Source organism: Rhincodon typus, chromosome 11 (genome assembly GCF_021869965.1).
Source record: "Rhincodon typus isolate 14 chromosome 11, sRhiTyp1.1, whole genome shotgun sequence".
In the NCBI taxonomy this organism is placed as follows: domain Eukaryota; kingdom Metazoa; phylum Chordata; class Chondrichthyes; order Orectolobiformes; family Rhincodontidae; genus Rhincodon; species Rhincodon typus.
This window is the reverse complement of record NC_063342.1, coordinates 32006283-32018761: the sequence shown is the minus strand read 5'-3', so window position 1 is coordinate 32018761 and position 12479 is coordinate 32006283. Positions and strand designations below refer to the sequence as shown.

The 12479-nt window shown below is 39.5% G+C and overlaps 1 protein-coding gene across 4 annotated transcripts in view; it reads left to right on the top strand.

The window, feature by feature from the left end:
• cd247 (CD247 molecule) overlaps positions 1-12479 on the top strand; it is a 147279-nt gene that overhangs the window by 92193 nt on the left and 42607 nt on the right. The window contains exon 1 of one of the 4 annotated variants that reach the window (XM_020518653.2): positions 10006-10190. The exons of the other annotated variants lie outside the window; for them this stretch is intronic. Within the exon in view, the coding sequence (XP_020374242.1) occupies positions 10064-10190 (127 nt within the window). The 5' untranslated portion in view covers positions 10006-10063. Of the gene's footprint in view, positions 1-10005; positions 10191-12479 lie in introns of those variants that run through there. 4 annotated transcript variants of the gene reach the window in all.

Below are 12479 nucleotides of genomic sequence, written 5' to 3'. Positions count from 1 at the left end.
CTTGTTATCTCAGATTCTCCAGCATCTGCAGTTCCTACTATCTCTGATAAAATGTTTGAAGATGTTCACTTTTATTCAGTCCTGTGTGGCTTGTTGCTTATGACGCTGCAGTCCTCTATCATGGTGAAGGTGATGTTCTTCCTGCTCATCTTCCTCCTTTGAAGAGTGCTGCTGCTGCTCTCCCAGCTCTTCATCATCCATCAGTTCCCCTCTTTATCTGCTCCAGTTATATAGAGCTCAATGTGCTAGGATTACCAGCACACTCTGTCTGGCCTGGATGCAAGGCCCCTCAAACTGATCCAAGCACTGAAATCTCATCTTCATCAAGCCTATCCTCCCCTTCACAATTAGCTTGGTTTGAAAAATGGGTTGCATTGTATCTACACTCAGGCTCAGTCAAGGAGGTTGTGTAATGGAGAAACCAGCCATGGTTGCTTTGTAGGTAGCCCTTGTCTCCCAATAACCATCCTTCTAAGGCATTTAGTCAATGAAGGATATAGGCATCATAGCACCTCTCTGGATACCTGGCACAAACATCACAGATGACTTGTATGTTGCTGGAATAGAATCCTTTTCTGTTGAAGATGTCTGTAATGTTATGATATGATGCTCTCAATGCAGTGTGTGTCTTGCCTGTAGCATCTAATACCTGCAGAAAGCCAGCTGTTGGCAAAGCCTACTGCTTGGCTGCAGTGCCATGAAGTGTGTGATCAGGCACAAATGGCATTAGCCACAGCCTTGATACATCTGTGTGTTGGTGAATGTGAGATCCTGCACATGTCCCCAGTCAATCCTTGGAACCAACTGTTAGCAGAGTAATTTAGTGCAGTTGTCACGTTGATGGCCACTCACCCCTTCAAGTGACAAATCCCAGTCCAGCAGCCTGTGTCATTCTGTGCTAGTCTCCTGGGGGCACCCTCTGTCAGTGACAAGACTGTATACTGTGAGCCTGTAAGTTCTGAATGAGGTGGCAAAGTGTAAAAAGAAGAGGCAGAGATGCTGTGAGCATCCCCAGAATCACAGAATCTCCATTTGGTCCATTATTCTGCAACCTGCTCTATTACCAGTGCCAATCTCCTGCCTTTTTCCCATTTCCCTGCATACCATGTCCATCTAAGTAAACTTCCAATTCACTCACTAGCAAGATTCTCATCTCACTTTCTAAACTTGGTTGCAGAATTGGACTTTTTATTCTTGATGTTGAGAATCTCTTTATTTTCTGAACTTGCCTTACTCTCCTAAGCGACTTGCCATTGCTCACATCGTTCAGGAGTTTGGAAACTTCCACCCATTGTCTGTGGACCAATCCAATGAAGAAGAAATCATAGAAACCGTGGAAATGATACAGCACAGAAGGGGGACATTTGGCCCATCTTGTCCATGCCAAGCCAAAGACACCCAGATGCCTTTTCTGATCTCATCTTCCTGCACACAGCCCTACCCCACAGCTTACATCACATAAGGTGCAGTTGCAGGTACTTTCTAAAACAGTTTAGGATCTGTGCTTTTATCACAGCGAATTCCAGACACCCACCCTCTATGTAAAGAAGTTTTTCCTTACATCCCCTCTAATCCTTCTGCCACTTAGTTTGAATCTGAGTCCTGGTTTTTGAACTTTCTGCCAAGGGAAACAAGTTCCTCCTGTCTACTCTATCTCTACCTCTCATAATTTTGTATACCTTAATCATGTCTCCCCTCAGCCTTCTCTGTTTCAAGGAAAATATCCCCAACCTCTCCAGTCTCTTCGCGTAGCTACAATTCTCCAGCCTTGGCAGCATTCTAATAAATCTTCTCTGCACTTTCTCTCTCCACAGCAATTATGTCCTTCCTGTAATGTGGTGACCAGAACTGCACATAGTACTCCAGTTGTAGCTCTCCAGTATCTTATATAGTTTCTTAATTATATCCCTTCTTTTGAAATCTATGCCTCTGTCAATGAAGGAGAGCATTCCATATGCTTTCTTTATGAGAGGATAACAAAGATGGCAGCCCAGGTACATCACCTATGACCCATGTTGCTGCTTGGGGCCTCAGGGAAGACATAATGGCTGTAAGGCTTAGCTCATCTCTACCACTGAACTGATGTAGCTGTCACATCCAACAGTCACTCTCTGCCCATTCCATTACTCCACCTTGGCCCCAACCACAATTTCACTAACATAACATAGTCTTGTAACCAACAGGTGAGCCATTGCACATTCTCTCCCCATTAGTCCATGTTAATTCGTGTCCATGTCCTTGTGGCAACTGGTAGCTGAAAAGGCAGGTTGCTACCTAGCATGCAAGAATAGGCAACACTGGGAAATAATGTGAAGTAATACATTTTCATCAGATTTTCTATCAGATCTTGAGGCGTATTTGGGACCAGCTGAGAGGAGGGCAATAGGTAAGCAGTGGAAACACTTGTGAATGGAGTCCCTATTCTCATGGCCCCTTTCACCAATATCCTTCAACCACTCACAGCACCATCTGACCAATTGCTGGAGAACAACACATTGCAGGTAAGTAATGCAAAAATAGAAGTGTCTGTCGTCCTCTTTACGGTGCCAGACAGATTCAGAACCTGCAAGGCCATGTACGTGCAACTGTACTCCTCTTTGCTGATCCAGTTAGGCCATACAAGTCTTCATGTATTGAGTTGCTGCTCATTCCTCAGCCACTGTAGTAGCAGGTTTCTTCTTCCTGTTGCAGGGGAATAGTAACTCTGACCTACTCCTTTGTGTACCCAGTGTCATATCAAAGGATGAATTATTCAATATTTGTGCAGCCCAAGACTGTCTTAAATCAACAATAACACTTCTTTTCTTTGCTGCTTCAATCTACTCCAGATTCCATACTTGAATTGTTCCTTTACAAGTCCCAGTTAAGGAACTCTGATGTGGACCTTTAAAAATGCCTCTCATGATGTTGTGATAAAAACCAACAAACAGGCTGAAACTTCTTCTGAGTTTCATACACAACACACGTCCCTACTTCAAATGCACCTTGGAGTTTCTGTTGGGCCCATTGGTTTAGCAAATAGAGTGTAAATACATTAAATGCAAAAGTCGCGGAATGCTGAGCCCAAACAGGAATTGATAATAAATGTCTGACTCCCACAGTCCGTTAGTGAATTAAAGAATCACGGCTCCATCTCAAACTCAAAAACTTGAAGTAATTTAGCATGGTACATTAGGATTTAACTTGCAAAGAGAAAAGAAAAGTAAGTAAATGTTACAAATTATCATATCTCTCAGAAACATCTGTATAAAGAATTGCTATGACTCCTATGTAGGCGAATGCAGCATCTGCCTTGTGATGACTGAGTGAGCAGTTAATTTGTTTTTATTTCGAAACAAAATACTGGTGAGGCTGGAGATCTGAAATTAAAGCAGAAAGTGTTGGATGTATATGAGGTCTAGCAGCATCTGTGAAAAGAGATGTAGGTGTTTCAGGTTGATGGCTTTTCAATCTGAAATGTTAACTCATGTTTTTCTCCAGATGCTGTTACACCTGCTAAATATACCTAGCCTGAAGCCCAAAGTAAGCATGATTTAATTTTTGCTGATTAGCCACTTTGCTAAAGGCGCTGAGAAAGGGGCAGGTAGGGGAGGATCAAGGCTACTTGGACAATACTGTATCCTAATAGGGCTTCTTCCCATAGCAGTTAATGTACCCACATACCACATTAATTATGTGCCTTCCTACAAGGCTCTCATCCTTTGACAGTATCAGCAAGAGGGCACTAGTAAGCACAGTTCTTAGGAATTTCAGAGACAAGTGTCGATATTTCAGGATAATATACTAAAATTGCATAATAAATGTTCTTCTTGCCCATTGTCAATTAACTATCACAGTCAGTTGCTGATGCCAGTGACTAGAGACAGTCCCAACAGGCGAACAGTTATAAACAGTTTCATTACTTTCATTGTTGTGGCAAAAGCTACTGTTGCTCCAAGTGCAGTCTGCGTTGAGTTACTGTCAGTGTCAGATGTGGTACTGGGATCTCTGTCCTCTGCTGCTGTAACACCTGCACTGATAGTAGCAATGATAGTAGCAGCAGCAGAGACTTGTTTATGTTGCTTGTCCCCGGAATGGTTACCAGCAGAAAACCAGCAAAGTAGAGCAGCATACACAATACAGTAAATTAGCCTCTGAATGATTTACTCTTGTTGAGCATTAGATGTTGCTTGACATGCACAAATCATTTCTAATCACAGCACATGAAAAGCATTGATCTAGTCGGCAATGACAGTACTCACACTGACAAATGAAAAATGCAGATTTCCTTCCATGTATTAGAGTGCAGAAAAAAATAGTGTCAATTGACCTAACATGAAAGGAAGCATCTGTTTAGCTCCTGGATTCCTCCAGGGATTCCCCGGTCCAGACTTCATAAATACATGCTCTTCTCAAGATCACTTTACTAATCAGAAAGCTGAAGTAGCTTATCTGATGAGACTGACTTTCTACACGCGGTGTATGTTTACAATATCTCTGTATTGACTCTTGAACAATGAGCTGTAACCCTCTTAGATCACAATGTTTCCATTCACTGTTTTGTTTGAACCCCCACATAAGATGCACATTGCGGAAAAGAAACACAAAGGGAGAAAAGATTAAGCCTACCGTTATGGAGCTAACATATAGACAACAATTTAACATAATAGTCCAGCTTTTGAGACAATCATCTATAACGTTCTACCTAGTTACTGTAGAACAAGCATAGCCCCCACTGTAAATCTGTACAAGTGTGCTTAGTTTAGCCATTTTGTACCAATATCATGAAGATAATATAATTTATATGGACAGACTTAGTACATTTTAATGAAAATTTAGATGGGATGGGAATAGTGGGAAATCTTTAACAAAATTAGATAACACCAGGTTCTGATATTTTGTGCATTAGTACTGGTATCCAGCAATCCATATTATCCACTCCCTTTCAGCACCATTGCAGCACCTACTCCACTATTTACCCACTCTGCTGGAGCTACTACAGCAACTCTCCCAGCAATCTTAAGCACCAAAAAATATCAAAGGAGAAAATCTGTAGGGACATCACCACATGTTCTACACCATCTTGACCTGGACATATTGTTGTTCCTACGTCATCATGGAGTTAGTTTTATAGTTATAATGGTATGAGTTTATTCAGAAGCACCATACTTGCATTAGGTGGAGGAAGACATGCTAGAGTGATTGGCGCAGCAAAGCCTGATTGACCATCAAGATGCCACCAGTTGTATACATAGTCACATTGCCCTTAACTGCTGCCAACAGGCACCACTTCTGTAGATAAATGGATACATAGCTGTGCCATCTACTATTAAGGTATGTTTAATTACAAAGCAACAGAAGACTATCTCACCATTGATGGTCTTGTTCACTATGTCACTTGCGCCTGTTTCTAGTCCTTCCAGGGGGTACTGAAAAGTTGGCATACAAGGATAGTGCTATGGAGAATCGAAAAGGGCACCTTTCCCACAACTATGTCACAAAGGCCCAACATCCTAATCAAGTGTTCTTGCATGCAGATTTGTGCTTCTGTATAAAGGGTTTGTTCATGATTAATGCAGCTATTAATTTTAAAACATCTTAAAATGGTGTGTTCTATGACAAAACTACACAAACACTAGAAAATCTTAACAAGGTTTCCATAGCTCTTCTGCCAAATTTGACATCTGCTGAAGTAACCAGAAATATAATGATTCAATCAACAGTTTAAAAATACTTAGTCATTACTGCAGTAGACTTCATACGCAAAAATGCGTAAGCATGGAAAATATTGTTCATTAAATCTTTAAGAACTAAATGTCCTTTTTAATTTTCTCAACATGCAGATTAACTAACCAAGCAAAATTCAATAAGTGTCTGCTTCTGACAAGTGCTAAATAGATTGACATATTGACAGATTGACATTTATCTCTGTCGTACATTTTAAAAACATTTGGGCGGTGAAATTTCTTGTATTGTCAGCATAAGTCCAATGTTAGAATAGTGCACAGAGTTTTGATATAACATCATGAATCTATTTTCAAGAAGTTGCAATAACTTTGTTAAAATAATGCACAGTAATTTAACACAATAAGCATCTGCATTCACGTAATGCCTTTCACATTTTCTGGATTGCTTCACAGCCAATGAATGGGTGAATTTTAAAGTTGTTATTGTCAGAACCAGTCAGCAGCCAGTTTACATGCAGAAAGTTCCCACAAATAGGAATGGGATAAAAGATCAATCATTCGATTCTGTTGGTGTTGGTTGTGGTGTTAACTACTGGCTAGAACACTGGGAGAACTTCCTTCACTTTCTCAAATAATTCCATGGGATTCCACTGGGCAGGTGGTTGGGATTTGCTTTAATATCTTATCAGAAAGATGGCACCTGTGGCAGTCGAACACATGTTGATAAAATATTAAAGTGACAGTGGAGACAATGTGCCCAAATCTCTGAGCATGAGCTGAATCTAGGGCCATTGAAATAACACTGACGCATTACACTCATTTGTCTTTTGTACATATTGGGGCTACTTGATAAATGGACAGTTAGGTAAAGTACTTGATTTTCAAGCAAACCAAACAAATTCTAATTCAAAAGTCTAATATATTACTTGATAGTAGCCAGTGATAGTATTGTATGATCTAAGTACTGTATGAATCGAATAGATTTGATCAGATGTCAATTTGGTCATCAATTAGAAGAGTGTACAAGTGCAGTATTTCAGATGCGCGCGAATCATGGTTGGCGTCTGAAATACTGAATGTTGTGCCTACAACACAAAACTGTTACTGTTGTCACCAATCAGCAAAAAGATCTCTGGGTGGTTGATGAGTAAAGTGAACAAAATGGCATCTTGTTGTAGAATTGGGGCTGTGGCAAGTTACCATAGTAAACTAAAGGAAGTCTTACTATATATCTACCAATACTAAACCCTGATTTATGAGGGCTCCATTTTGACATCAAATTCTTGAACTGTGAAAGTTTTCATTTAATTTTACAGCATCAAACCATCTTCAACTGATGAAAACAAAACATTTTAAACAACATTTAATTCAATTTTTTTTTAGTCATCTTAAACCGGTGCTCCATGATAAAATATCACACATCACTTTGGCATGTATTAGAACAAAGTAACTCGTGAAATCTTTTGCTGTGGTGTATTGTGCATATTGTGGCACTGAATCATTTTCTTACTGGCTTCAGTTACAAGGTCAAAAGCATCTGAATGTAAAATTAGCTGTCAAACCATCCAATACTTCAGCAAAGAAAGAGGCCTTTCAGCATTTCATGCTGATATCAACACTTTGAAAGAGTTGTTCCCAAACTCAACCATTTCCTCTGTAACACTGCAAATGAATTATCTTCAATTACACACTCCTTTGAATGATTCCACAAAAACTGATTCCATCACCCTTCCAGGCAGTGTGATTCAGATCTTAACAGCTCTTTTCATGAAAATATTCCTCCTTACATTTCCCCCAAACTGTTGCCCATTATTTAAGTCCCTGACCATTGGTTACCAGAGGAAACAGTTTCTCTTTACTTAAAACCATTCATAATACGTACATTAGGTTTCCACTTCACTTTTTCTGCTCCAAGTACAGCAAAAGCTACCTGTTCCAGTCTCTCTACAAAACTGAACATCATTATCACTTGTATTACTCTGGTTAGCCATCTCTGTGCACCAACCACCCCCCTCCCACCCCCTCCCCCAACCCCCAAAACCTTTACATCCATTCTAAAATAGCATGTCCAGAATTGTACACAATACTCCTGCTGAGGTTTGTAATATTGAGAGATTTGTAAAGAAGAATTTATTTTCTTGGAATGTGGTTAGTGTTTAGAATTCTCTCTTTTAGAGAGCAGTGGAGTTTGGGTCATTGAATATTTTGAATCGGGTGTTGGGCTGATGTATGAGGGAATTATGGAGGATATACAGAAAAGTGGAGTTAAGGCCATTTATTGCCCGGCAGGAGCAAGTTTGAGGGGCAGAATAGTCTGCTCCTGCTCCAATTTCTGATGTTGTGTTTGTTTTTCATTCTTTCTTAACCTTCTTCTATCCCTTTCCCTACAGTTCCCCTGCCACTATGGCAGATGGTGGAATTTGAATTCAATAAAAATCTGGAATTAAGAGTCTAAAGATGACATTGAATCCATTGTCAATTGTCAGAAAAATCCATCTGGTTCACAAATGTCCTTTAGGGAAGGAAACTCCCATTCTTATCTGGTTTGGCTTACATGTGACTGCAGACCCACAGCAATGTGGTTCACTCTGAGCAATCCGGGATGAGCAATAAATGCTGGCCTAGCCAGTCATTTCCTCATCTCGTGTATTCTGTTTTAAAAATAACTGTATTCAGCCTGGATTTGAGTATGCTCTGTGCCTGACTTTTGACATAAGCCATCTTTTATGGTTTTGGTTTAATCTCTCTTTGTCTGACATCCAGGAAGCTGAAACTTTGGATGATCCATCTTCCTTCTTGTGTGAATGCCGTGGGCCTTGGTACCCAAACTACTTCCGACTGTCATTCTCATTTACAGCTGAACTTCTTTTTGATTCAGGTTGTACTAGATTTATCTGAAATTACCAAAATTGGCTTTTGCTGGTTCGATATTTTGGTTTGGATTTTTCTTGTCCCTTTCTGTAACCACATTAAAGCTGATGATATCTTGATCATTGTTACCACGTTGCTGTCCAGCTAAAAAAAACCTTGCACTTCTCTGGCTTCACTCCCATAAGCTGGATTGCATCTGGTCTCCTTTTCCATTTGGACTGGAAAATAACTGATTTGGAAAAGTTCCTTTGTGTAGATTTTAGGATTTCTTCATCCTCCTTTGAATTTTTTTTGGTCCCCTTGTCTGTTTAGGTATTTAAATTTTACCAATTATAGGTGGTAAATTTGAGCTTTTAATTAGTTAAAGAGTGCGTCATTGCCAGGATCCCTTCTTAATACGTAATTTATGACTTATGATTATTATGAACACCATATTGATTTTTTTCAGTCAATTACTTCAGCATTTATGACAATATCAACTATAATTTATTTCTCTCTTCTTTCACCCTTCCATACTACATTTGGCTGAGGATGTCAGCAAATATCATGTCTATGTAAAATTTAAAAAAAGCCATGACTAGAAATGAACAGAATGGCAAGGGTGTCAATGTTGATCAGATTTCACCACATTGGGTTTTTAATAAAGGATCTTGTTGGCAAATTGCCTTTTTAAGTATACAGAGAAGACTCAATAGAATCGAGATCTCTGTAGGGAGCAGGGCAGGTCGGTAAGGTGGTTAAGAAGGCTTGTGGAATACTAGCTTTATTAACCGAGGCAGGGAAGTTATGCAGGAGTTGTATAAAATGCTGGTTAGGCCACAAATGGAGTGTGCATGCAGTCCTGCTTATCACGTTATAGAAAAGAAGTGAGTGCACGAGAGAATGTATAGAGGAGTTTTACCGGTTGCTGCATGGGCTGGAGAGTCCGAGCTATGAGGAAAGATTGGATAGGCTGGGGTTGTTTTCCTCAGAGAAACGAAGGCTGAGAGGACACTCGTTAGAGGTGTATGTGGTTATGAGGACATAAATAAGGTCAATTTTTTTCCACTAGTAGAAGCATAAAATTAGAGGGAATGTACTTAAGACAAGAGGTGGAAGGCTATGAGGAGAGTTGAGGAGAAATATTTCAACCAGAGGGTGGTGCAAGTCTGGAACTCACTGTCTGAAAGTGTAATTGCATCAGAAACTGTCATAACATTTAAGCAGTATTTAGATACTCACTTGCATTGGCATAGGCTCCAGGGGCATGGGCCAAAAGCTGGACAATGGGATTAGTATAGTCTGATCTTTGACTAGTGCAGACATGATGGGAAAAATGGCCTTATTTTGTGCAATAACTATCTGTGGATTGATTTCCATTATTATTTAGCATTAAATAAAAGATAAGTGGTAAAGAATATTTGGCCCTGTACCGTGGAACGCTGATTCATATTTTAAAATTTACATGAATTGAAAACGTAAGCAAATGGACGTCTTCACATAGAAAACAAGGACAAGCAGAACTTCCGGGTCGTGCTGACGCTTCAATGTGCAGCTGCACCCCAACATATCCTGGTGCCATTAACACAGATGCAGTACCAGCCGTGGTTTTCGTGAATGGTTTTACCCTTCTGAATATTTGTTTACGAAGAATTTGTGCTGATGTATTAACAGGTATGTTTGACAGAAAAGCATTATTGATTATTTTGTTAAATGATGTATAAAATGTTTAAAACGACAGTTTGTTGGACGCTGCAAAATGTTTTCGAAATCGAAAACTAAAACGTGCAATTGTATTGTTTCTTGGAAACTTGTATTTCCAATGCTTATTGCTATACCTTAAAAATAGGTAAGAAGTAGCTTTTGGTGAGTAAACAAATTAAAATACATGTTGTAGACAAAATAATGTAATTTAACAGGAATTTACGATATTTGGCTAACAGGAAACAACACAGTGAGTATTGACCGAAAACAGTTTAGGTTTTTTTTAGTTTCCCCTAGGCTTAACAAAAATATTCACTTGTTGTCTAGTGATTTCAAAAATACGCATAAGTAAGATGCAGACTCTATATGCTCCATCGCAATTACTTTGAGCAATGGATTGTACATAGTTACCGGTATTTCTGAGTTTAAGATTGAAGAATAGTGCAGCCAAATTAAAGCCAGCAGTTGTTATATAGAACAATCTTGTAAAAGAGATTGTTTAGTCACCTCAGGTATGTGATATTTTTTCTTACCCAACAAGTATTTGTTTTAGGACATCGTGACATTAAAATTTGAAAATTACTGAAATTTTATCCAAATGTAGGGTAGTTTAGAGTTTGTTGAATATATTTTATGTTATAATTTATCAAATTAAACCTTTTGTCAGAAATAGTATATCCTTAAAATGAATTCAGCTACAGGTAAATATCTAAATGTAATTTATCCTTCTTCAGAAAATTGATAAAATTTTGAAGTAGTCCATTAACACCAGCCCTGTGCTCTAAAACACAAGGCCTGGGATTCGAAGCTCAGTTCTGGATTTGTTTAAATTGCTTCAATTTCTGAATTTAAGATGTCAATGATTTTTATAAACCGTTAACAAAATACCGAGGAAATGGAAAGGAGACAGTATCAGAATGATTCCTGCTCCAAAGAAGTAAATTCGAATCAATTCTACTGTCTCCACTCACAATGATGCTCCATTCACACTGAGTGCAGGATGGACAACATCAGGCTTTTAAGTGAAGTGAAATGAAGCTTCCAGAAGTCACTTGACCATATCAGCTGTGGCTCACTTGGCAGCACTTTTGCTCCCGAGTCAGAATGTTGTGGATTTAAGTCCAAATCCACCCAAGATCATGGAAGTCAAGGCTGTTAATTTGGCGTAATATTGAGGAAGTGGCACTTTATTAAAGGTGTCATGTTTTGGCTGAGGTGTTAAACTGAAATCCTGTTTGCCTCTCGGGTAGATCCAAAGGATGTTATGACACTATTTTGAAAGAGAGCAGGGAGTTTATCCTTGGTGTCCTAGCAAATATTTAACTCATAACCAATACCACAAATATCACCTTCCTGTGCTCAACTTGTTTATTGTATTTCTTACATTCCAACAGTGACTGCATGCTTTAGGATGTCCCTTGGTCGCTGGTGAAAGCACTACATAAATGCAGGTCATTATTTCTATGTCAAGAAATCCAGCTAAAAGATAAAATTTGTTTCAGTGAATGCAATGTTTAAACTTGGACCTGCAATGTATTTACTTAAACCACCAGTTACTTTTAACCTGGCGACAAATTGAGAATTCTCACACCAATTCTTTTCTTTAGAAATGTGAGCAGACCTGGGCTGTAGTGGAAACGTGCATGATGTAAATCTAAAATAGACAAATATCCAGTGCTCAGAATTCTGCCTGTGGTTGGGAAAGGGCAGAATTTGGTTGAATCTCTGGTGAGGGATCTTAATTTGGCTGCAGCAAGTTTTCACTCCATCCACTGAGTGGACAGGGAGTGCGGGGCTGAAGGATAGAGGCTGACGAGAAAGAACATGTTCTGCCTGCTCCACTCAACACCAAGCCAAGAAGAGCTGTAGCTGTCCTGCTCTGGGCTTAGTGAAAGAACAAAAATTGCAAAGTCCAATGGCAATTGATGCTGGGTTACTGAAAGGCCCTGTCAATCCAGAAAATAAATACCAAAATATTTTGCTTCTGCTTGCCCGTGGCCTCTGATTCTTCCTCTTGGGAAAACAGGGAGCCACATTGAGTTCCTCCAGCCGCACCATAGTGATGTATGACTCCGGCTCTTATCATTGAAAAGATCCTATTCCTGGCGTTGGAGCTGGGGCACCATGGTGTCATAATGATGAGCAGAAATCCTATCCTACTACACTTCTGGCAATATGATTAGTCTAGGCTCCAGATTTGAGACATTCTGCTTAAAATGGTTCCCGTGGGAAACCAAAGGAAAGTGTCCCAGTTGGGAT